At 39.2% G+C, this 25,959-nt stretch overlaps 1 protein-coding gene across 1 annotated transcript in view; it reads right to left on the bottom strand.

Moving 5' to 3' along the window:
* Positions 1-2,034: 2,034 nt before the first annotated feature.
* The window catches only part of tnrc6c1 (trinucleotide repeat containing adaptor 6C1), an 83,198-nt gene continuing 59,273 nt past the window's right edge, over positions 2,035-25,959 (bottom strand). Inside the window, 16 exon segments of the mRNA XM_028454358.1 lie at positions 2,035-3,034; positions 4,923-5,062; positions 5,138-5,211; positions 6,862-7,080; positions 8,463-8,573; positions 8,885-9,034; positions 10,831-11,007; positions 12,855-13,019; positions 13,100-13,340; positions 13,478-13,561; positions 15,645-15,764; positions 17,794-17,940; positions 18,086-18,304; positions 19,693-19,770; positions 19,875-20,041; positions 21,390-21,575. Of these exon segments, the coding sequence (XP_028310159.1) occupies positions 2,650-3,034; positions 4,923-5,062; positions 5,138-5,211; positions 6,862-7,080; positions 8,463-8,573; positions 8,885-9,034; positions 10,831-11,007; positions 12,855-13,019; positions 13,100-13,340; positions 13,478-13,561; positions 15,645-15,764; positions 17,794-17,940; positions 18,086-18,304; positions 19,693-19,770; positions 19,875-20,041; positions 21,390-21,575 (2,663 nt within the window). The 3' untranslated portion in view covers positions 2,035-2,649.

A 25,959-nucleotide genomic window follows, 5' to 3' on the forward strand; every position in this document is an offset into this window, starting at 1 on the left:
CAGGTAGTTTAAATCTCCACCCAGTCCCAATGACGTTCATCCATCCTGGTACTTTTTGGAGTCGAGCTGCCTGGTGTCAGAGTTGAGAGATCAGTGAAGGTTGGCAGATTTTTTGGGGGGGATGGCTGTGAACGAACACCTCCTCTTTGTTTGCATAGAAATGGAAGGCTGTTTTCAGTTGAGGTCGTTCTGAGTGTAACCGAGTGCTCCCAGAGCTTAGCATAAAGCACCAGTGTGAGTGAGGCCCATTGATGCTTTAAAAAAAAACAAACAAAAAAACACAGGTGGTGGGGGGTAGATAATGGGAGGAAGTTGGATTGCGATTTTCCCCTTTTTTGATTGGACTCTTTCACCAAACCGTGCGGCGTTAATGTGTGGCTGTGCCCCAGCTGTGTGGGGCAGGAGAGAAGATCAAACACTGCATAAAGAAACCCCACAAACATCCTCCTCACCTTCATGATAGACAATCATTGACTGCAAATGTACAACGGTTTCATAAAAATGTTCATACGACAAGAAAATGTTCACTGGAGATAAAAAAAAAATAAAACAACGTGAAAACACCTCAACCTGTGGCGAAAAAGTGACCATTTCAGGACGCGAACAGGAAGAGTGGAAGCCGAGGTTGCTGAGGACACTCTGGCATAGCAGTAGTAGTAGTAGTAAAAACCCAACACGGGCAGGCCGCTTCTGCAACACCTGCTCTTTGAGGACCAGGAGAAGGGAGGCCAGTGTGTGGGGATCCACATGGGCAGGAGAGAGGGCTGCTGTAGCACTGCACTCTGCAGCAGGCAGGCACTCAGTGTGCGTACTATCACACAGGTTGGCAGAACCTCCGAGAGAGCGAGAATAAACAAAACAAAAAAAACTAAATAGAAAGAGAACAGATGGCGATCCTGTGTTGGATCCAGTCCAACATGGAGCATTTTCTAAACTCCAAAAAGCTGAAGTCAGAAAGTCGCAGTAACAGTGATATTCACTTTGATACAGAGGGTGAGAACGAGTGCTTTGATGTGAGGCTGAGGGTCTTCCTTTTGTCCTTCGTTTGTATTTCCATTCACTCTGCTACTATTATTGGACGTCCTTCAGGTCCCAATGAAACGGGGGGGGAAATAAAATTAAAATTCACCTTCGTATCGTGTTTTAAAATATAAAATAAATCTGAAATATTTGGAGAAGCCACACAGCGGATTGCTTTCAGTCTTTTGTGTGTTTGCTTCTCTTCTGTTGGTTGGCATTGGGTGAATGAAGAGCAGCGGCGCTCTAAGTGCTATGAGAAACCATCTATTCACACGGCTTTAAAATTACACATACAAAAGTGGACAGAGTTGAAAAAGAAAGGATTTGGTTTTGTCGATTTCACACACACACATACACACAGACATGACTGCACCTTCCACTTCCTCTCCCCAAAACAGTTAATAACATAGAGAACAGACCAGCTGAAGTCATCCCCTCCTGGGATGGTGGATGGAGGATGGAACCATGGTTACAGACCAGTTTGACACTGGAATCACGGAGTGGAAGGTTAGCAAATGCAGTTTTATGGTTTTTGTATTGTTCATTTGTTCCTTATGGTCTCCTCTCCCTCAGTGAGGGGAGAACAGTGGAAGGATGGGGTGGGTGCTTGGACGGTAGAGTCTGTGGTTTCGTATTGCACGTCTCTGGACACTGTGTTTTGCAGGTGGTGGGGGGCGAGGACGTGAGGTTTCAGCGAGAAGGCTGAACTGCGAGTGTGGCTGCTGATGAGCTGAGGTGAAAGGATTGGTTTCGTCTTCACTCTCCCGTAGTGATAGCAGTGGTTCGTTATTGTGGTCTGTTGCAGACAAGACCCCCTCCCTCGACTGTAAACTCCACCCACACCCTCACCTGACTCGTCTGAGTAACATCATCTTTAAACTTTGTTATGCAATGGTTTAAGAGAAAATAAAACTATAATTGAATAAAATAAAATTGAAAAAAAAATTGAAAAACAAATGGCTTGAACAAGGCGAACAAGAGTTGCATCATTCCCTTTGACCATGTGCGACAAAACTCCTACAGCTTTTTTTTTTTTTTTTGGGGGGGGGTGAATGCACTGAAGAAATGAGCTGTGGTTGTTCAGCAGCATAAACTCTCCACTTTCACTGGCTCAGAGAAAAAGAGGGTGTGCAAGAGTCCATACTATGCTTCTTCACCAAGTCCAAAGTGAGTGAGGACAGCAGGGGTCGGAAATGCTTTAAGGCTAATATTAATATTTATGTTGAGACACAAATGTTGAGGCTGGAACCAGCTGAAAGTTTGACAACCACTCTGATTGAAGGTTTGTTTTTAACTTTGGGAATGATGCCTTTTTCTCATTGATCTCTGAGGTGCAGAAGTATGATTGCCTCAAAAGGCAATGAGGGATCACGCAACTTTAAAGATGGCAACTTGTCACTGTGCCATTGAGTGAAATCCTTCTTCCTCGGTCTTTCAAAGTAAAAGCTGAATGAACAAGGTGACCAAAATGTTATCGAGATTCACAAAATAAAATGTAACTGAAAGCAGAAGGAGAGCAGAGGAGGTTAGAGGACGAGCAGCAGATGAGGCCTCGTCGCCCCCCCTCCTGTCGCTCCTTTGTGCCGCACTGATTATCTCCACAATGGTTTGCAAGCTGTGTAGCTTCTCCTACATGGACTCCCCGCTCAGCAGGTCCCCAGGAAGCAGCGTGTTGATTTGAGTGGGGCTCCCCATGACGCGGCCCTCCTCGCCGCTCGGGGGCCCCCACAGGCTGGAGTACTGCTGCACACCGCCCCAGAGCAGCTCTCCGCCCGTTTTCCCTGTGCTGCTTCCCAGGCCACCACCACCGCCGTTGTTGTTGTTGTTCCAGTGAGGTGAGTGTCCAATAGGATGCGAGGATCCGGGGGCAGCCCCGCCCATCCTCGTCTGATTGGTGCCTGGAGTGGCGTGCCAGCTGGTGGTTCCGCCCAGTGACTGGCCCTGTGCAAAGAAACGATTCACTTCTTCTTCCCCAGCAAATTCTGCGAGGATGGTTGTGTTCCCCAGCACACACCTACACACGCGCACGCGCACGCGCACACACACACACACACACACACACACACACACACACACACACACACACACACACACACACACACACACACACACACACACACACACACACACACACACACACACACACACACACACACACACACACACACACACACACACACACACACACACACACACACAGAGAGAGAGAGAGAGAGAGAGAGAGAGAGAGAGAGAGAGAGAGATTACCAATCATGGAACTTTAAAAACAGAATAGACACTTGTTGGAAGGCTCATAAGTAAAGGAGCAAAAACATTTACTAAACAAAAAGACAGTCATCAACATCTCCCGCCAGATTGGTTGTCATTATAACTCACAACCTTTTCCGAAATGTCCTAAATCTAAGAACTTAGATGTATACATAAGAAAATATCGTCACACTATCTTAATGATTTCTATGAAAAGCTGTCCCCTTTGAAAATACCTTGAACAGAGTAAAAAAAACAGCACAAGGGCAATAACTCTGGAAAAAATATTTGCGCACTTCTCATTTTGGAACTATATCAAGGTATTGATACCCTTAAGCCACACACCAAATTTGGTTATCGTATTTTAAACAGTTTCTGAGAAAAGCTGTCCCCTTTGACTCGGACAGATGGACAGACGGAGCTCAAACCTATATCTCCCTTCACACTTTGTGGCGGGGGATAATAACATTTGAGCAGATATATTCTAACAAATGGATGCTAGTAGATGTGAATATACATTTATAAAGACAGCCAATCTACATGTATCATACCATAAAATAAATCTGAACCTTCAAGCAAACTATTCAAGAGAAGCATGAAAACAGCAAAACACGGAATAAATGAGCAATTCTTAGCCATCAAATCACAGCTGTTTCTAAACACCATAATTTTACAAAACATATCGTATAGAAGCCAGCGATGTGTTTTCTCTTAATATTTCAGCATAGTGATTATAGGTCTGTGTTGGTGAAAATAAAAAAAGGACTAATACTGTAAGTAGGGGTGTAAGGATACACTCAACCAACAGTTCCATTTGCGTGGGGATGGGATTGGGATGTAATGATGCACTTAACTCCTTTCAATTTGAATACATAGAGATCATATTTAAAAACAATTTAGTGAAAATACAGATTGTTATTCTTTTATTTAAATTGCCAAGAATTTTTTTAACCAATATTTTCTTCTTATAACCTTCTTACTAACCGATAATTAGTGATTCACCGAAAATTAGGCCACCAAAACTTTTCGTCCGAATATGGCCCAAAAGGGCATTTTCGGTTCTTTGCCAAAACAGCCAACTGGAACAGGATGTTTCAAACACTGCGTGAGTCTGGATGATTGCAATGCTTGGTTAGTACAAGTAGTAAATATAATGGTACTAATAATTTATTTATTTGTGTCGGTTTTCTCATTTTCGGTTTTGGCCAAGAATTTTCATTTTGGTACATACCTAGAAATAATTCTATTCAGGAGACACTAAATATTGTTTAATTCCACTTATTTACAAAATAAGATTCTTTAAAATGTGTTATCACTCGTTCATTCGATTATTAAGCTCTGTAGTCTTTTTTTCATAGAATTCTAACAAAATGTTGTAGTCGGACAAAGGGGGTGCTTGCATTCAGAAACAAGTAAAAGGGGGAAATTGAGCCAAAAAAGTTTGAAAACCACTGGTCTAAAAAGGCATTATTAAAACAGTCCCAGAACCTTGTATTGTTTAGGTATTGAAGCACATACTGTACTGTTTCCATTTTAATTCTTTCTTATTTGCATTATTTTTTAGCCGATTTAGGATGTATCCTTTCATCTCTACTAAAATGTGAATATTGTTTTGATCATAATTAGACTTAATGCAACAGATCAACAGAACGTACATGTGGAGGGACTTCTGAGCCTTGGCAGCTTCATCCTTAGAGCTGTAGCGCACCACAGCATTTCCCTGTGTCAGGTTGAGGTGGAATGTGATGAGGGGGCCGTGCTGCATGCACAGTGTGCGGAGAGTAGAACCATCAATCTGGAAAAGAAGAAATTCCACTTCATCAAACCACCAACAACATGAACAGAACCAAGCCAGCGTGGAATCACTTACCTGTGGAGTGAGGTTCCTCAGAACCAGCCAGCTACTGGTTCTGTTGGAGCTGTCTGTGCTCCATGCGGTACCCGCTGAGGATGAGAGGGAGCACAGGGGAGAAACTCATCAGTATAAGGTTACTTAAACAGGCAGTGTTCAATTCCCCCTCATAAATGAGCAACTCATTTAGGAGGGAAGTGGGACTCAATCTCAGCAGGGAAACTGAAGTAGGAATCCAGGTCTCAGCTCGTTGGTTTTTTTCAGCATTCTTCAGGCAACATAAAGACTTTTGCATACATGGTCCTTTGTGCTTCTACAAGTTAATTATAAATATATATGTGTTTACTATTCACTGATTAGAAAAACACATCACATCTTCAATCTATGAACCTTTGGAAAGTGTGTTTTTTCTTCTTTTTTTAAGAAATTATTTTATTTTACTTTGCAACATACATACAAGACAATGACAAAGACAACAGTGGAAGAAAAGCCACTCAAAATGATATTCACAAATCCTGTGTGTGTATGTGTTGCTAAATTGGGGTAAGAAATGAAAAAAAGACCATTAAAAAAAGACAATTGACGACAAAAAGAACTAAAGCAGATAAAGATAATTAAATGAACTGTGAAAGGTCTACACACAAATGTGATGAAATTAAATAATAATAAATACAATAATATATATAGCCCTGGTGTAGGAAAGCCCTGTTAAGTGTTTAGTTTCACTTTCACTTTCAGTAAAATAAGCCCTTTAAGAGGAGCTTATTTTAGCACAGTTCTTCCTGCTGCATGCATGAGCGGAGTGTGTTTCATGTTGACCAGCTGCAGAGCTGCATGTGTGTGTTTCTCTCCTGTTCCATGGAAGATGTGTGTACATGAGAAATGTAAGTAGTGGCTGATTCATGTTATAACTCATGACAATGCATCTTGGAGGATATTTGTGTTTACATGTTAGCTACTTTGTGATAGTTGCTAACTCATGCATCCTGGTTATGCGAGCTATACTTTACTTAGTTACATTGCTGTTAGCATGCATTGAAGAGGGTTATTTTCTGATTTACGTTATTATTTCTCTTGCTAATTGCTTATGTTGATTTTTGCCACCCATGGTCATTATATTTGCGTTATATGAGTGTTTACTTGTGAGTCAAGTGCTCTTATGATGCTTTGTGTGTGTTAATACTTATGCAGCTTTATTCATATGTGTGTTAAATTACTGATATGCTTTATACTGCTGCATTGTGTTTACAGAACCACATTCTTCCAAGTAAATGCTGAACTGCCTCCGTGACTCTCTAACCGGAGTCACACTCCCATAGTGTCGCCGGCTCTATTCCGCGCACCCTGTAGAGGCCCCGAACCTCTCTTTCACCTGGTGTTCTATACTTTCACTTTCTCAAATATAAATCTATTTGAAATAAAATGCAAATTTAAAGAAAATCAGAAAGAAAGAAATTAATTCATAAAATGTAGTATGAAAATATCTGAGCTGGCACATCTTGTCACTCTGTGCGGTAATCTGTGTTTTAACACGGTATAACAAACATGATTAAAAACTAATTCTAGAAAAAAAAAGTATTTTGAGTCGCCAGAAAAGTTTTGATATAAAAAGGGGGTCACGATCCAAAAAAGGTGGGGAACCATCGTTCTAACAGTTCCTGCTTACTTTTTCCATCACAGTGTAAATGTGCATTAAAAAGGTTCATACTATGTTACAGCAAACATGATTCCCATGTGACTACCTGTGGTATAAGAGCTGCTCCAGCCTTGAGCCAGACCCAGAGAGCTGCCCCCCCAGGTGGAGGAAGGCTTGGTGTTGGTGAGACCAGGCGGGGGGCGAGAGGGGGCCGTGGAGCTGTTCCGAGGACCCTGAGGAACCTTCCACAGCTCGTGGGACAGGGAGGCCTGGCTATGAGAGATGGGACCTGGAGACCAAGTGGATTTCATCTCCGACAGTTTGCCTGAAAGTAACACAAGGAGTGAAAGGTTGGCCTGGAGGAAGCGGCTGCTTTGAAATGCATGTGAACTTTTACTAAGAAGCAGCAACATGAACTACATAGTTCTATCTGACATATATCTAATTTTCATCGTTTTACTGTAAACACTTATTAATCAGAAGCAGTTCCACAATAACATAGGCTAGATCATTGTTTTTCAACCCCTTTTGAGCCAAGGTACATCATTTCATTGAAAAAAGTCCCAAGGAACACCGCCAACTGAAAATGTAAAAAATTTAACTTTGCAGCCTATATTAACAATATAAAGTCATTCTTAGCAAAGTGTCTTGAATAGGAATCAAACAAACACAAAGAAAAATGTTCTTATGATCTTTCATATTTCTTCTTTCAAATGAAAAAAGTGCAATTAACAATCTGCAATCATTCGTATTTTAAACAAAATAATCAATTATGATTTTTCATATTTCTTTTTTAAAATGAATGTGCAATTTAGTCTTTATCTTATATTCATATAATATACATGAATATATTATCATCATCATCATCATTCATAATAAAAATAATAATACTACATTTATATAATTTCAATTTTGTGTGTAAGACATTAACATTAACGATGAGAACTGAGTGGCAGTTGTGTGCCGTTCTTTTTCCTTATTTATTGTTTTATTGCTGTGTATATCACATGGTGTTTTTTTGATCTGTATTTTTGACAATATATTTATGAATATCACAAGTAAAAGTAGCTTTATTTGCACACATCCCCAGAGGTGGGGGTCTCTGACCTGCAGCTGTGGTTGGGAGCTGCTGTGAAGCCGACTGTCTGTGCGCTTTGGAACATGGAGCACAATGGCATATTTACAGACAATAATACATTCGTTTTCAAAAATGTTTTTAGACCAATTAGGAGAATTTGAATAATTTCCCATGGTACACCTGACAATCTCTCACACCACACAAGTGTGCCATGGCACAGATGTTGAAAAACCCTGGTCAAGCTTAGCCAACACAGTATCCTGTTGACCAGGGAACAAGAACGCCTTTTCTCATTTTGGTAGCGCATGTGCTAACAGTTTGATGAATCAATAACAAAAACAACTAGATAATAATTCACTAAAAGAGGGAGAAAAACCAGAAACCCTTTCCCCATGGTTAACAGTGAAATATCACACACAAACACTACTGGGAAACAACATGAAATGGACAGACAATTGGGAAAGAATAGGGATGAAGGTAACTTTGAATTCAGGGGCAGTGGGACTCAAACAGGATGTACGAATCTCTCTGTTAAAGGGTTTGAGCTGTTGGTACAGCAGGAAAAGGAGGGAGACTGAAACGGTGACGTGCAGTGACTGCTGCAGTGTGAGCACGCATAAACCAGATACCTGCATCGTCCATCTCCGGGGAGGAAAGACTGTACGAGCTAGAGTAGGCACTGACTGGCCAATCAGTGGAGGGAGGCAGAGCCTCGTTCTGAGATGAAGAGGGGGAGGAGCCTGAGCCGGTGACAGCAACACAAAAAGACGCACAAATAAAGACAAAAAGTAGCAGAAAGAGAGAATGGAGTAAAGAAAAACACAAAAAAATGATGAAAGCAGGTTCATTGAAAAGAGAAGAATAAACATCAGTAAATGACAATGATTACGACAATGATTAAAAGTAGGAAAAATGAAGAAAAATAAGAAGCAGGTGTTTTTGACGGCAACACTTTTGAGATTCTAGCAATACGCTGGACTGTAGTGAGTTCAATTAAACACATCTGGTTTGTCTTGTCTTGTAATGGTTGGTCCAGTGATCCTACTCTTACCTCCGCTCCGGTCCCGCAGCAAGTACCGATTGACATCTTGAATGTTGGTATTGATGGTGGGCCCACTGGGGACGCTGCCAGGGGTCATGTTAGGGTCATTCTCAGGATCAATATTCTGAAGGCCCTTCCATGGAACACCAGGGCAAAACTCTGGAGAAACAAAACGTTAATTTAAATGACTGTAACTCCGCTAATATTTGCTCTATCGAGAAATTCCACCAGTTTCTGAAGATTCTTGTCAATACAGTAATTTTACTCACACGTGACAGATTCATTAAAGATGCCGCTTTGTTTTGACAAAATGGTTAACACGAGGAAAAGAGAAGAGAAACTGAAGTCCAAAGATGGATTGAAAGAGACCAGATACTGGTGGATTTAATTAAAAAATACCAGAAGAAAGATCCTCCTGAATGATTAAAAACCTCCATGAAGGTTAAGAGAGGGATTTGAAAACAAAGGAGCTACTGGGAGAGACTTAGCCTACATGAAGTTAAGGTAAATTTTTCATCATCTGGTCTAGACCTCATCACCTCCCGTCTCCACAGACAACAGACAGAAAAACTCAGTCATCATGGGACCATGAGATGTAAACTTTCACATTTATTGAAGTATATATTTAATGTTCTGTAAGCCTTGAGTTTTTTTTCCTTATTTTCATTAAAAAAAATGTTTTTTAAAACCTTATGGACAATAAAATGTATTTATCTACTGTATTGTATTTTGCCGTTACAAAATATATCTCATGACACAGCAGCGCATCCGTTGTTTATGTTGGAAACAGAAACAAGAAACAACAACTCAGAACAGTCTCAGTGAGGCACATCCACAAAGTCAATCCGTCCTCTTGTACCATTCACTGTGGAAAATACAGTGAATGGTACCTTTGCTGAAGGTCTGGTAACTCAGGTGTTGGTCTCCCATATTTCAAAAGCTGTTGTTTTTCCTCAAAAAAAAGTTTCTCTATCATCTCTAGTACTGCCATCCTGCCTGTAGTGTTAACCTGTTCCTTAGCTAGAGAACGTACAGCGGCCATGCTGTATTAATTCACTAATGCATTGTGAATGTACGCATAGCACAGTTACGTCCAAAGGCAGCGTAAAGATCTGCCTTTTTACGTAAATGGGCTATGAAAAGCACAAAATACTGACACTTTCAAACTTATAGGTACTGTAGGCCAGTGGTTCCCAACCTTTCTTGTCTTGTGTACCCCTTGAGCATTTTGGTCACACCACGAGTACCCCCTGACTCATACGTGTTCATGATTCTCCAAAGGTAGAACATAGCACAACTGAATATTCAAAGCAAGTCATTTCATTTCATCTTCTTAAATTGAACAATTAATATTGAGGCATTATCTTCTTATTTAACTCAAGTTAAACTTAAAATTATGTTGCCTTCAAGGCAATAAATATGATTAATATAAGAAATAATATTATAGTAAACGTTTGTATTATTAATACTGTATGATTAATACTGATATATTATGATTACATTGTCATTATAAAAATAATGAAGTTGAAATTAGAAAAAAATAAAAATAAAGTAATATCAATAAATAAATAAATACAAATCAAATAATTAACCTGCCTGTGTTATAACTTTTATGACATTTACAACAAACGGAGCTTCTTTGAATATGTCCCCTTGAAACAAGCATTTAAACTTCAAAAACAGGTCAGCGCACACGTACCATTTTATTGAAGGACTTATGTATCCCCTGCTATGTGCTCACGTACCCCTAGGGGTACGCGTACCCCTGGTTGGGAAACACTGCTGTAGGCTATCAGAAATTAAAAAATAAATTATAATAATATTATAATTAAAACAAATAATCAAAATATCAATTCACCCTTGGGTGGGCACTGCCTACCCTGCCTGCACGTCACTGATGTAAATTCTGTTTTCCATTTCAAACACACACAAAGTATACCAGTTGTGTCTCAAACCTGGTGGCCAGTTGACATTGGTCCCATTGGCCATCTTGTCATTGTTGGCCTTGCCCTGCCCCCAGCTGTCAGGGGGAACCAGGGGACTGGTGGGAGACTCTGAGCTGGACATCATGTTGTAAGGGCTGTACGAGTCGTCCAGCTGGGGGGGCTTAACAGGAGGGCCCAGGTTGGCACCTGAGGGTGATGTGGAAACTGATTAGGAACAACAAAGGGAAAAAGTAGCTGCCAGTTTGTAATAAATTCTACTGAACATTTTGCACATAGTTGAGTCCATCAACTAATCTGGGTTTGCTGACCTCACATAATTAACTTCAAACATTCAGTCCTAGTTTATACAAGTTGTGTTGCATTTTGGCATTCTATTTACAGGGAAATGGCATTTAGGTGCTTGAAAACTTTTTAAAAACGGGCACCAGAGTAGAAGTTTCTGAAAACGCTTCCCTCTCAGTCACCGTGTAAACGGGGAACAGACACTTTCTGTGTCACGGGCACGTTCACTGAGGCAGATCTTTGGAATTTAACTGAAGTTCTGCAACAAAGTGTTGATTTACTTCAACATCACTTGGATCAGTGGAGACGGATTTCATACCTGCACCAGATTCTGACCATAATCACAGTGCTGCACTCTTAGAGCTTTAAATATTTGCTTGACACCAAGGTCAAGCTTCATTTCTATCTTTTTAACACAGACTCTGGTTGAACTCAGCTCAGACACTGCACGGTGAATGAACGGTCAGATGATGTGTTTGGATTAGTGCAATAAAGACTCACAAATAGATGCTGAGGAGGTGAATGGAGGCTGTCCTCTGGTACATGAATAAATGATGTAAAAAAAATAAACGTCCTGTTCTTGACTCGTTGTGGAGCTGTGTGAGTCACATATTATGTAGAGAGCAGGTTGGGTTGTGTGTTGCAACAGTAAACCTCTACGTAGCGGCACATTAATCTGTTGTCATGTTTACAGTCTTATGCAGAATGAGAGGATATTAAATAAAGCTGAGTTATTAAAAAAAACTCATCCTGTGACCCTGGGGAACATGCCTTTTTTTTGCTGTACTAGAGTAAAGTGTAAATGCACATCAACTACTGTAGGTGGCAGTGGCGCTCTGTTTTGTTGTTCTTTGCACCATCCACCAAGATAAATTCCTTGAATTGATTTTAAACTGTACTTGGCCTATATAACTGATTCTGAAAACTTTTATAGTTTAAATAAGGATTACATTTTTTTTATTTTAGGAAAATTGATGCACTTTAAATCTTTTCTGGAACAGACTAAAAATAATGTTAATAAAGTTATTCTTTGGTCTTCCGGTAATGGTGGATGAGGAGTAGACACGTTTTCTCCCGCTCCTGAACTCATTGCATTATATCTCTAGAATTACCCCTTTTTAATTGGAAAACACCGTAAGCATTGATGTTTTGAGACTGAAATGACTTCCAGGACAGCAAATAAAGTTATTCTTTGATGTAAGTTCATCTATACTTCTTTCTTTTTTTGATTTCTTTAATGTTAATAAGGACACAATGTTATGCAGAGGTGTACTTATAACAATTTTATCGACAAATTATACTATTTACAGGCACAAAATTTTTTCTTCTTCCTGGGGGGGGGGCGTAACAGAAAATTATTGAGAAGCACTGGTTTAAAGATAGATCAGCTTTATTCTGGCTCGGGCTGTATTCAGTTGGCCTCGGGCCGGGTAAGGTCTAACTTTGTAGGTCCTACTCAAGCTCTACACTTGGCAAAAGGGTCTCTGTGCATGCGCTTTTTTTGGTTCATTGCAAAATCCCACCACCATCTATGGGCCTGGCATTTATACTACATTGTTTTTATGTTTCCCACAGTCTCATGTAAACAGAGATTGTTTTGAAAACATTGCTGTGTGAATGCAAAACTTTTTGGAAACAAAAATGGAAACAGGAGCAAAACGACGTGTAAACAGGGCCTCAATAGTGGTATTTGGCATAATAAATGCAGTTTGGTATGTTCTTTCTTTTTGTAATTGCCTTTCCAGCCTCACCATGTTTGCCCAGGTTGGGCTCCAGAGGGGAGGAGTTTCCAGAGAGGCTTTCAATGGAGTTGGGATGAGTCCATTGTGAGAGGCGTGATTGGGGCTGGGGAGGTTCCTTCATACTCAGACTTCCCACCTCCATGCAGTTTACATTCATGTTTGCATTCAGTCCAGCTGAAGACACACAGAGGGATGTTAGTGTGAAGCTGTGACCTGTGTTAGCATTCAGAACTAAAACCACTGATGCTACTTACAGAGGGAGTAGGGGCTATACGTGTTGGGAGATGACTGCGGCTCTTTGGTCTGCAGGTCAGGCAGGCCTGGAGCCTGGGGGTGACCTGGGAAGGAGTCCAGGGTGGATTTGGCCCCACCAGGATGAAGGCCTGTATGAGAAGAAGGCGGCTGCTGTTGCTGCTGCTTCATCAACAGGGCCTGGGCCAGCTGGCGCTGGTGCTGCTGGATCTGCTGCTGCATGTTATTGATTGTACGTGCAACCTGAGAACACATCCACAGGCACACTTAAAATGTATCACAGCAAAACATTTGAACTGACACTATGACTAAAAGATCAAATCTAATCTAATTAGGACAAAATAAAGGGAGGAAACTAAAGACTTAAACTTAAAACTTACTTGTTGCTCTTGTTGTCGAATGGGGCCGGAAACATTGCGCTGCGCCTGTAACATTTGCTGTTGAATCTGTAAACGCTGGTACGCCTGTCAATTAAACATCAATACAATTAACAATGAAAAGTTGCAACTTTGAGCACCAGTACAACTTATTGGTGCTCAAATATGTACCATAATGCAACTGTCTGCTCAACATGTTCACAAAAGTCAAATAAAACACTTTAAGGCTGTGTTGTAAATGTCACACTAACGTACTACTCATACTAAGTCTGACGTCAAAGTGAGTATATAGTGTTCACATTAGATAGTATGGAAAGATTGAGTATGCGAGAAATACCCGAATGTATACTATATGGGTGCATTTTTTAAGTATGCATTGTAGACACACTAGTCATACTCAACCGCCCCATGATGCATTGCGAGTGGAACGTAAAATCATCCTGGGACGATTCAATCTCTTCTTGTCTTCCATTCAGGGTTCCCACACTTTTTCACAATGATTTTTCAAAACTTCTCCAAATAATTTTACCAAATTTCCACGTCTTAGTTCTTATGGAATCAGAACAGTATCATAATGATTGAACTCTTACAGGGTTTTTCACGAATGCACATGCTTTGTTTTGCATCTGTTTCACAAATATATATTTTATGCTTTGTTTCACAGTTGTATTTCAGATTCACAAATGCACACGATCTGTTTCGCAAATATTTATTTTATGCAAACTTGTAATATAAATTCTGAAATGCACACGCTGTACTTCACAAATATTATTTTGAGGCACACTTGTAATATAAATCCACAGATAATGCAAATTGCTGAATATGCATTTACAAACTGCTTCTGTGCGATGAAACCTCTGTGTATTTGTGAGAGAAATGTGTGCGGTGAATTTTGAGACTGCCCTGACGTTGTGGGTCAACAAACGTCACCATTGGCTGATGGCTGATAAAAGTGGACGATAGATTCATCAGCCAATCAGGTGTGTTTGCTTTCAGCCAGCCATTTGGCTTCTTACATTTTCTCCACACTCTTGTTTGAACACTGCGCATGCGCACACATATGAGTAGCTCTGCAATTGGTTTAAATTGCATTTCAGAAATTATAATACAGTTTTGCATAAAATATATATTTGTGAAACAGATCGTGTGCATTTGTGAATCTGAAATAGAACTGCGAAACAAAGCATGTGCATTCGTGAAAAACCCTGCAAGAGTTCATTCATTATGATACTGTTCCGATTCCATAAGTTCTGAACCGCTAAGATCTATTCTACCAAAAATGAGCGGGCCTTTCCAGTGTACTTGTGTAACAGAGGTCTGACAGTGTTCCATGGTTAGTAGCAAAAATGTAACACATGAAATGTAAGTTGTGTCCATCACTTATCTATCATATAGTATCGTACAATGGCATGATTGCCTTTGATAGCAATTAAACCTCTACTAACTAAGTGCTACCATTATTTTTATTATAACATTTAATTATAAGATTATAAGATTACAGTTTCAATTAGCAGACACTTTTATTCAAAGCAATTTACAACACAATGTGTAAGAGTTAAAGGACTTGCTTAACATCCCATAGTAATAGTGAAGGTTAGATTTTAAACATTAAAATAAAATAAGCTTTATTTTCAAAACTTTTCCAAAAACAGTTAAAAGTATTCCATGACTTTTCAAGACTGGAAAATTGGTATTTCAAATTCCATAACTTTTCCAGGAATTTCATGACCGCGGGGACCCTGTCCATTAGTTTTGGTTTTTTTTTTACACTTTTGTTTGTTTTGAAGATACCTGGAAGTTTTGTCAGTAACACAATGGCGAGTCTCAGAAAAACTCTGAAATGTCGGAATTAAATGTGTTTCCGTGTGTTTTATGGATCAAATGACCATATGTTGATATTCTACTTGGTCACTTTCTCACTTAAAATGTTTTCAGAACTTTCAAAATTGGAGAATCAACAGTGATATTTATCCTCAGTGTGCTTCAGGTTTTTGTCGTTGTAGGTTCCAAATGCATCTTAAGTACACTTCAGTGGAAACGGTCCTAATTCTAATCACACTAATAGTATATAGTAGACAGTATATACTCATTGACTTTGTAGTATATAGTATGGAGTGTATCATTTCGAAAACAGCTTTAGTAGTGTGAAATGATTTCAAAGTAGACTCACCAGTTGCAGCTGGTATAGTTGATTGAGAAGTGTCATATGTTGAGGGTTTATTGGTGAAGTTAAAAGTGCAGGATTCAGACCAATGTTTTTTGCTGCAAACTGTAAGAGCTGTGCTTGAACCTGTAAAACACAGAACAAATAAATGTCCTTTACACAGTTTTTTACCTCATTGACAATGCTCGCACCTGTAGGGAACCAAACCACATCAAGCCCAAAGACCCTCTTCCTAACAGGAATTAACCAAGGAGCCTGTTTCTTTATCACAAACTGTTTACAAAATAACTGCCCCAGCAACTTTGAGGTGCATAGCTAACCCACTATGCTTCCTTTGAACCAATAACGGAGCCAAAAAGACTGACCCAACACTTTGAAGTGTTCAGTACAAACTCTTTTTACGACTCCACACGAGGGAAGAACATCCGTCTTCCCCCTCCTTTACAAACAGATACCTTTGGGATGCTGTAAGATCACAGAACTGTCCCACTGACCCCTGTGGTGAGCTGTCACACAAGGACACTGCCCAGGCCTCTACTGGGATGAGTCCCAATGAAGAAATAAGAACAAAGAAACTGTGTTATGTTTGAAAAGTTACAAACAAAAACATTATTGGAATAGTTTCTGCAGAAATCGAAATTGCAAGTAATGTCTGTCCTATTCCACTCTTTTCAGGTAATTTTATACCCACAGAATGCTATTTTAAATGTTTCATCATTTAAAAAGTGCTTAAAATACCAGAAAACATCACAAAAGTTAGTTTAAGGTATCTACTGCAACCATATAGTAAAGAAGAGGCATAACATGATTTTTGACATTGATGTTTACGAGTAATTACAAGTAAAATTCATTAACCGGTTCCTAAAGTAATACTAGGCTATTTTCCGGTCGTGTTTGGTATCAAACTCTTTCATAATACATGATATTTCAAGATAGGATGTCGAAAAAAGATTATTTGACTATGCGGAACTCATTTTTATGGTTTGTGTGTAAATCTAGGAATCATCCCTCCTGTTTGTCATTGTCTCACATAAACACATACCCCAGACACACCCACAGGCAGCCAGCTGAGATGCTGGCAACTTTAAACCAATCAACGAAGCTTCCTTCTTGGGAGGCGAGTCTCAAAGATAATCTTTTAAAAGGAAGAAAAACGCCCAAAATATTAGTTTAGGGACGCTGGCGTTTCATGCTCAACGCATTTCCCCTCCCCATTTTTTTATTTCATTTTATTTTTAGTTGAAACAGTTAGATTTTTGGAAACAACAGCTTGCTTGGTTTGGACGAACCCAGCATCTAGTGACGTGCGTAACAGCCAAAAGAAGCCCGGCTCGCAACCCACTGTGGTAAGCCACGAGCCATTCTCTAAACCAGCTGCGAAGGCCAGAACTGCCTGTATTGGCTGTAGGGGCTATACTCTGTTGAAATGTCACAGAACTCAACGGTGGCACGTCTCTCTGCATTTCTACAAACAGCACCTCCAGGTCCAACCCTGACATCATCTTCAAGGTACCTGACAAACTTTGATCAGCAAACTTGATCCACAATAGGTCACACACATACTTCCATAACTGCACACTTACATACACTTACAACAAGTTCCACACACTTCATCTCATTCATGTTTGTTTGTTCTCCCCTGTCTGTCTTCCCCTCTTTGTTTTAAAAGCTCTGTTTATGATTTTATTCTTTGATTTTATGATCTTATCATTCGAATATGTATCCTGCATTTTTATTCAATATTTAGTAGACTAGCATTCTCCTAGAATAGTGATTTCACCTTATTACATATAATCCTCACTTTTATTAGCCTAGAAATGCATTTTATCATGATTTAATTATCCCATTTCAATTGATATTTTGACTGTGTTAATTGTTGAATTTTGAATAAAAGGTTAAACGTAACCTTTGATTCCTCTGATTCATTAAAGCTGTGATTATGGTGTAGATGTTGCTCTTCGCATTCACTTTTCCCTGGTTTCAAATTCATGGGATTAGTCTAAAAACGTAGACATAATTCTCCTGTTAACAGGAGTGGCACCCCGCAAAATTTGAAGTAATATTAATGATCATAATTAATATTCTTATTTATATAACCCATTATTAAAAACTCCTCCTACACACCCCTAAATGCTGCCTATTTGTCTGCTTCTACCTGAGGGGAGAGAAACTGAGGCACTTGAGCTCGTAGACTAGGCTGAGAGGAGCTGAGAGGTGGCACTGATGGCTGAGGAGGCGGCTGCTGCTGCTGCATGGCCCGAGCTTGTGCTGCTCCACCAATGCCAAACATTCCACTCTGCATCTGTGGAGACAGAAGGAGTGATGAGTCCTGGTGAAAATGGGACTCTGACTGGGTTTGAAGTTTCTTCACCATGCATCCAACTGTTTGAACATCTAAGAGACATATTCTATCCATTTCCAATTTACATAGTGATTGAGTGACACACCTTTTCCATGAAGGGCAAACGTGGATCAGATGAAGGGTCTTTGGAAAGAAGCGGAGGTCTGGGGCAGCCCATGGGTTTGTTGATGAGGCCGTTGTTGTAGTCATGGCCGGTTATCCCCATCCCCCGCTTGTCCAGCTCCGTCTTCTTCTCCAGCAGTGCGCCCATGGCCTGATCCAGGTTCATGTTGTTGCTCTTCAACGCCTCCTCAGCTGGATCTCTCTGGAATTAAACAGATGCCAACATACACAGCTGAAAACTACAAATTATGAATAAGAATGATTGAGTAAAACATCCAGCACAAGTGCTCAAGCATCAAAATTATTTACTAAAAAAATCTATTATTAGGCTTTACGCCGATATGATCAGCTATATCGGATCGGACAATATTTTGCATTTTATGCAAGTATTGTGACTGGCTGCAACATCTTAATTCACCGATCCGATCAATGACGTCATTGTCATTTTGAACCTTTTTGTAAATGCTCTTATTGCATTGTTTTATCTGTCTCATTTGCACAAAAAAGTTCCACACCACTGACTTTAGTGTTTCACTCACATTTGTGCAAAGAGGTCAAAACCTGTGTGCGCAAATATAAAAAATGATGCTCGGTTGGAGCAGAGCAGCTGAGCACCGGCTTTCTTCCCAAGTCTACCGGCTCTACAAGCGGGGGCGGTATCTGCAGTTAGCATCTGTGTGTGTGTGTGCGTATGTGTTTTCTTTATCCAGGCGGTGCAGCTGCATGTAAAAGAGAAAGTCCTAAGAGCAAAGCAATGCACTCAGATTTACTTTCTCTTAAATATCGGATATTTCTGTCCATTTCAGGACACAGGAGTGTGTGTGTGTGTGTGTGTGTGTGTGTGTGTGTGTGTGTGTGTGTGTGTGTGTGTGTGTGCGCGCGCGCGCGCGCGTCTGGGCCCTACCTGAGTGGTGTACCTGTGAATACAGACTATAAGCAACAGCGGATGTTCCGATGCCACACAACTGGGAAATATCTCTTTGCTCCATGATGGAGGCTTCATGTAGTTCCAGTGTCGCCTGCCTCAGCAGCTTCATCTCTAACTCTCTTGTAGTCGACGCAGCTGCTGGTCAGGGACTAAATTAAATGTTTTCAAGTGCTGGAGTAAAACTCGCATTCATACCTGTCATGTTTCTAGTGTTCGGTCTATTTCGCATTTTAAAAGCCGGCGTAATACTTTAGAATGTTTATTTTCAACAATGATTACTTTACCAGCAGCTACTGACGTCATGACGCTTGTGCGTACAATGTTATGTTCAGGTGCTACATGGAAAATTGGGAACTCTTACATTCCCTCACAGTCACAAAATGCGTTTAGGTACTGAAACATGGTACCGTTTGATTTTCTGTGAATCGGTACCAAGTAGTACTGAAGGAATTAGGTCGGTAAACAAAAAAAATTTGGTACCCATCCCTACTCATATGATCGAATTGATGATCTTTTTATTTTTACTCACTGATCGGCCCAAAAATCCTGGTCGTCTAAAGCCTTTATTAATTATTTATTCCTTTTTTAATTTTTTATTTAAATTGAATCATGCCAAACGACTGATTCAGAGCAACAAAGCATTTATTGTAAATTAAACTTACAGGAAAGCCCATGTCAGTCAGCTGCTTGATGAGACGGTTCATGATCCAGGCATCCTCCTGCTTTACCTGGATCTTCCCCTAGAGAGGAAATAATTTGCATTTTGCCTCATGTTTTACATTGATAGCCAAAGTAAACGCATGAAAACAGAGCTGTTCAACGTGTAATCTGCCTAATGCTGCACCTTTGGTGGGCCCTTCTTGGATGGGTTTCCCCAGGAGTTACATGAAGAGTTGCTCTCCTGGGAGGCAGTGCTATTCCACATGTCCCCTTCCTCGGCATCCCACTGATTGCTAGACATGCTGAGCTCTTCATTTCCACCTCCCCATCCGTCTTGCATAGGTTTGGGGGCTGGAAAAGCACAACACGAACATCTTAGCATCAATGGGGAAAAAGACTGGAAAGATAAATGCAGTAAATATAACACTGGATTGCGGATGTAATAATACATTAAACAAGATTGACCTTTCCCAATAGAACAAAGGGATGTTTTTAATGTACCTTTATTTTTTGGGCTTGAAAATTAAAATGTAACTTCACTAAACCAGTGGTTCTCAAATTTTTCAGCCCACAACCCCCAAAATAAGGTTCCAGAGACCAGGGACCCCCCACTGTAGCTGAAGGTGGTTGAACCAGGGCCATCTATAAGGGGGAATAAAGGGGAGAGCTTTTTGGGGCCCATCCATGAAGTCAGCAAAATGATGATCCATTGTTCTATGGATCTGTGATAACCACATTTATTTATCTGAATAATATCCACTGTTATCCAGGAGGTTTACTATTATTTGTGCCATAGTATATAGTCATCTTCAAGATGTAAATCCTTGTTTAATCAAAAATAAAATGGGTTAAAAGTGACCAAAATGGTGGAAAAGGTGGTGAAATGGGATTTTAAAAACCACAGAAATTGGTTAAAAGTTGCATATTGGAGTGGCCAAAAACTGACAGAAGTGGTAAAAAAGGATCAAGTAAAAAAAAAAAAAGTCTCAATATTGGCTTAAAAGTGGGAGCAATTGAGGAAGGGGGTTGGGGTAATGTTATTCAAAAAGTAGAAACAATTACTTAAGTTAAGTATAAACAACAAATAAGGTGAAAAGAGGTTAAAAAGTGACAATAATGGGTCAACATATGCAACATTTAGTGGGAAAAGTGGTGGAAAGGGTTTAAGAAGTGCCCGAAATGTCTTAAAAGTGGAGAAAATGTGCAGTAAATGCATTGACACTTGATGCAGAAGTGGCAGAAATGGGAGTAATGTAGCAAAAATGCATTAAAAAGAGGAAAAATATGAAAGAAAAAGTTATTAAAAAAGGCTAAAATATGGCAAGTTTGGTGTAGTTGCAGAACAAGGGTTTAAAGAAAGGGCAAAAATCAGCTCAAACTATTAAAAAAATATTCCTAGTTTCTTGAAGGCATCTGGCGACCCCCTCCCAGTGTCTCACGACCCCAAATGGGGTCCTGACCTAAAGGTTGAGAACCCCTGCATTAAACCATGTAACTACAGTAGGTATGAGAGTAGTGATGCATCTTCAAACCAGAAAAAAAAATATTAAGACAAAGAAGCCACTAGGGGGCATTGTAGGTTTTAGTGACAACAATTTAAACCACTTTTCTCTGTCCTTGAGGGGACCAAATATTAGGGAATCACTCTTTTTGTTGCCGTGTAGAACAAACGCGACCGTCAGTTAGGCTATTTATTTACCAGGCTTGCACTGTGCAGACGTCATTGCCGAGTTGCCCCTGCCGTAGTTGTCAGGGTTGCCTTCTCCCCAGCCCGTGGTAGGTTTCCCCCAGGCAGACGTCCCGTTATCCACGCTGACTGGAGCTGGTGCAGGTTCCCCCTACGAGCTCTCTGATTTTGTGTGGCTGCTCGGTAAGTCTCCCCAACCTGAAGGCAAATAAATGACAATAGCCAGAGAATATAAACAAGAATTCAATACACAACATAAACTAATAATTAAAACATGTTTGATGAACCTGTGCATTTGAAGTTACTAGCAGTGTTTTGTTATTACTGTATACAATTAAAAAGGCACAATCAGAAGAATTTAGAAACAAGAATATTAAAAAAGAGGGTTTAGCAGATCAATGCAACCATTTATAGATAAATTAATACAAACTTGTTCCTTTACAAAAGGGATTTTGTGGTTATTTTCGAGTGTAGAATTATATATTTTTTCTGATCTTTAAGTTGAAATGTATGTATGTAATGAATTACAATTATGGTGTAATTATAATTGTAATTTAAAAACATGTTGCTGTCGTAATCATAATGAAATTGTAATTGAGTTTAGGTAATTGACTTTGTAATTGTCATGAAAATTCTATAAAAATTGTCAAATATAATTTAACGCAAAAATGGGGAACCATGTTACAGTTCTATGTACAGTTCTACACATACAGTGTGTAGTTAACGATTATTAAAATGTTCCATATCAAGCTTTCCCACATTTTACCATTTAAAAATAATGAAAAAGAGGGCTATACTGACACAAAAAAGGCTCAGATACTTACACCAAAAACATTAAAACCTATATTTTCATAACATAAAATTAAGTAAAAAGTAATTGACTTTCTGAGGACAAAAAAAAATTGTATTTTATAGGAATGTCACGATACAATATTTTCACTTCCCATGCAATACCAATATTGCAGCCTTGAGTATTGGCTGATACCGATATCAATCCGATACAACATCAGCACGAAATCATACATTCTTTTATTACTTACTTTGTAGTGTGGAATGTTAGAAAAGTCTTGAACAAGTGATGTTACTCAAACAGAGAACAATAGTCAACAACAGTAGGTATGAGAATAACTGACCCATTTATTATTAACCAATTGGTTACATAAAGTTTAACCATCAACATAATATCTACAGTATTCTACAATTGAATAAAATAAATCAAAAAAATACATTATAAGACCCTGAAAAATAACCTAAATAAACCCAATAAAAACAAATTATACTTTTAAAGGGCAAACAATTCAAATTCACTTCAGTTATTTTTTACTGTCAGTATATGGTGGGAACAACTAAGGGCGGGGACAACAACAACAAAAACTTATTGGAGCGCTTATATCAGAGATTTTAGATGCAGTCTGATAAAATCCAATATAAGTTTTCTGGCTGATATCGGACCGATATTCAATATTAATATCGGACTGGGATACCACTAGTAATGTAATTGTAGTTAGAAAAAATGCTGGTCACTGGCTGGACGATATGAACCAAAACTCATATCTCTATTTTTCTCAAAATGGAAATGCACAATATAAATCTTGACATTTTTAACTTAAGAGTTTTGACATAGGCCTGGCTTAGTGAGACCGCTGATGGAGCAGAGAGATGCCCATTTAGGATCTGGCGCAGCTCAGCCCTATTTGGCATGGTACATACGGTGCTGTCTGAGGAGCTGTTGCTGGGCCAGGCAAAGCTTAGCACTCGTGCCAGGAAAAGGTCAAATCCTGAAGATTGATCCAAAATTACAGATAACATTCACCCTACTGTGAGAGGAGGGCTGAGATTATCACTGATCTAAACAAAACAGCACAATCAAACTGCCTTGTTTCCAAAGGTGTAAAAAGTACTGATATATCCTACACAGTAGATGCACTGTTACTTGATTGAAAGTAAGTAAGTCATACATAAAATACTCAAGTACAAGTAAAAAGAAGCTCAATTAAATTGTACTCAAAGTAAAACTTAATCGTTACTTTTACCAACCACGTTTTTTTTTGGTAATACATCTTGCCACGGTTCCCTTGCATACAGTAAACATCTCATGTATAAACTTAAAAAGGAATAGATAGAATTTTACACAAATGAAACTTAATTTATTTTCCACAAACACATCTGTATAAAATAAAAGGTTTGTCAAATGTACAATTATATTTTAAATAAAATAACTGAATTAAATGAATGAATTCAATTCAAAATAATAATTAAAAAAAAATGTTTAGGCTCTAAGTATAGCTACATTTATGAACTCTAAAACTGAGAAAATAACCAGCATTCAATGCTGTTTTGGTGTGGAGCATTACATTTAATCTGATTGGTTGGCTATGATGTGATGCATTTGATTGTTGTCTGGTCATTTGATTTTTTTGTAGTTTTACAATGTCCGTTGATCATTTTAAAACAGAAAATAATAACTAACTCAGTAATGGTTGAATGTAGAAATTTAACTAATTACTTTACTTCTTTTACAATGTAATTAAGTACAAGTCAAATTACTGATTTACTGATAAAAACAACTCAATTACAGTAACGTGAGTACTTGTAATCCGTTACTTTCACTTCTGCTTGTTTCTATCCCACTTCAATGTCTCAGAATTGTAGCCGTACCAACATGCAGTGTCTCATAATGAACAGTAGAGGGCGGGAGGCTTGCTCTGACCAATGGACAGATGGTGCTAGGCTCCAATATAATCACACACTTCCACTTCATCTCAGTTTGTGGTGAATACGTATTTTCATCATGCATTTTATAAATAGCATTATTTTGTGTCTCTATGGCAGTAAAAGTAAAGTTTACAGGGTTACCCACTTTTGGTGTTGAAAATTCCAAGAAGCCTCGGGGTGTCGAGGCAGCACTGCCCGACTGACTCAGAGAGTTCATTAGATACAAATCCAAGAAGCGCAAACTAGGTCAAGGTATTACCTCTAAGTGGATTAATAACTAAAATCTTAAAAATGCACTCAGTTAACGACTTAACCAGCTTTTAAGTTCAACACCTTTAGGTTGAAGTGTAGAAGAATAGAGAATCAGAAAAGCCCTGAGCAGTTTTATTTAACCCTAATGACTAGTGTTGTGGTGGTCAAGACCGGTCTTGGTCTCGAGACCGGTCTCGAGACCAAATTTTAAAGGTCTTGGTCTTGTCTCGGACTCTGAAGCATTTTGACTCGGTCTTGTCTTGGACTCGGGCTGCCCGGACTCGGGATTTTCCGTCAAGACCGTTCGAGACCAGCACTAATTCCTGCTATTTTTAACCTTTTTTATAATGTGATAATAACACGGAGAAGAACGGGATAAAACAATCCTTTATTCATTATTTAATCCACCCCGTATAATGACCACAACCTTCCTTAATGTGACTGTGTGTGTGTGTGTGTGTGTGTGTGTGTGTGTGTGTGTGTGTGTGTGTGTGTGTGTGTGTGTGTGTGTGTGTGTGTGTGTGTGGCTGCGGTGTCAGTTTGGACCGCGGAGCGCAAGGGAGAAATGAACTAATCACCGGTAAAAATCCCAGTAAAACTCCAGAAAACAATCACCAGTAATAAATATTATCTCCCTGGTAAAGACAGTAGCTCTAACAACTGGTAAAATGATAAACTGATGATATTACAGCCTGTGAATGCTGGATAGGGGACGCACTTACTCTGCTTCTGGGTCCTAGTGCCAGCCGAGCGGTGAAGCCCGTTCCTTTTACCGTGTTTACTGAGGTCCGTGTGTGTTTAATAAGTCCGTGTGTGTTTAATAAGTCCCTGTGTGTCCGTGTGAAAGTCCGCATGTTTATGCATCTGTCCATCCACTCTTTTCATTATATCCATGTCTTTTAAGGCTTTATTACATAATATCGGCTGTAGTCCGGGCCGCCGCCATCTTGGATTATGTCGTCACCAGCGCGTCATCGCCGCGCATCACAGAATGAGTCAAATAACTGTAAAGAGGTCTTATAGTAGTCTATTATCTTTTAAAGTGGTGTTTTTTTTGTGTCTTTAGACTCCAATTACATGTATGTATACAATATGTTCCCCACAATATAAACAGGTTCACAATATAATTATTTTTTATAGGTTCTGTTTCCACTGTATCCAGAATAATAATAATTCTCAACAAGAACTATTGATTAATTTGTTACATGACTGTTCCAGGGGTTGAGTTTGTTTTATTTAGTTTCACATCTACCTGTAGATCTTTGTTTTTTAGACTGCTGACAACTTGTTTGTAGTTTTATTTCAGAAAGTTTCACTTTTACAGTTACAGTTGGAAACCTTTGTTAATTGAATATCCTAGTTATATTACAGCAACCAAATTAAACTATATCAACTAAGTGAATTAATAAAAATAACCTGTGTAAAGGCTTTTTCAAACTAAAAAAATATCTTGTGAAATCTGTGACTTGTTAAACCTGAACAACTGAAAGAATCAGAATCAAGAATCATTATTTCTTGGCAGAAATGCTTTTAAACACTTGCTGTACATTCAGCTGACATAAAAATATTGTTTTCAAATATGTAGAATAATTGTGAATTTATCAGTAGCAGTAGT

This window comes from Gouania willdenowi, chromosome 8 (genome assembly GCF_900634775.1).
Source record: "Gouania willdenowi chromosome 8, fGouWil2.1, whole genome shotgun sequence".
Taxonomy (NCBI): domain Eukaryota; kingdom Metazoa; phylum Chordata; class Actinopteri; order Blenniiformes; family Gobiesocidae; genus Gouania; species Gouania willdenowi.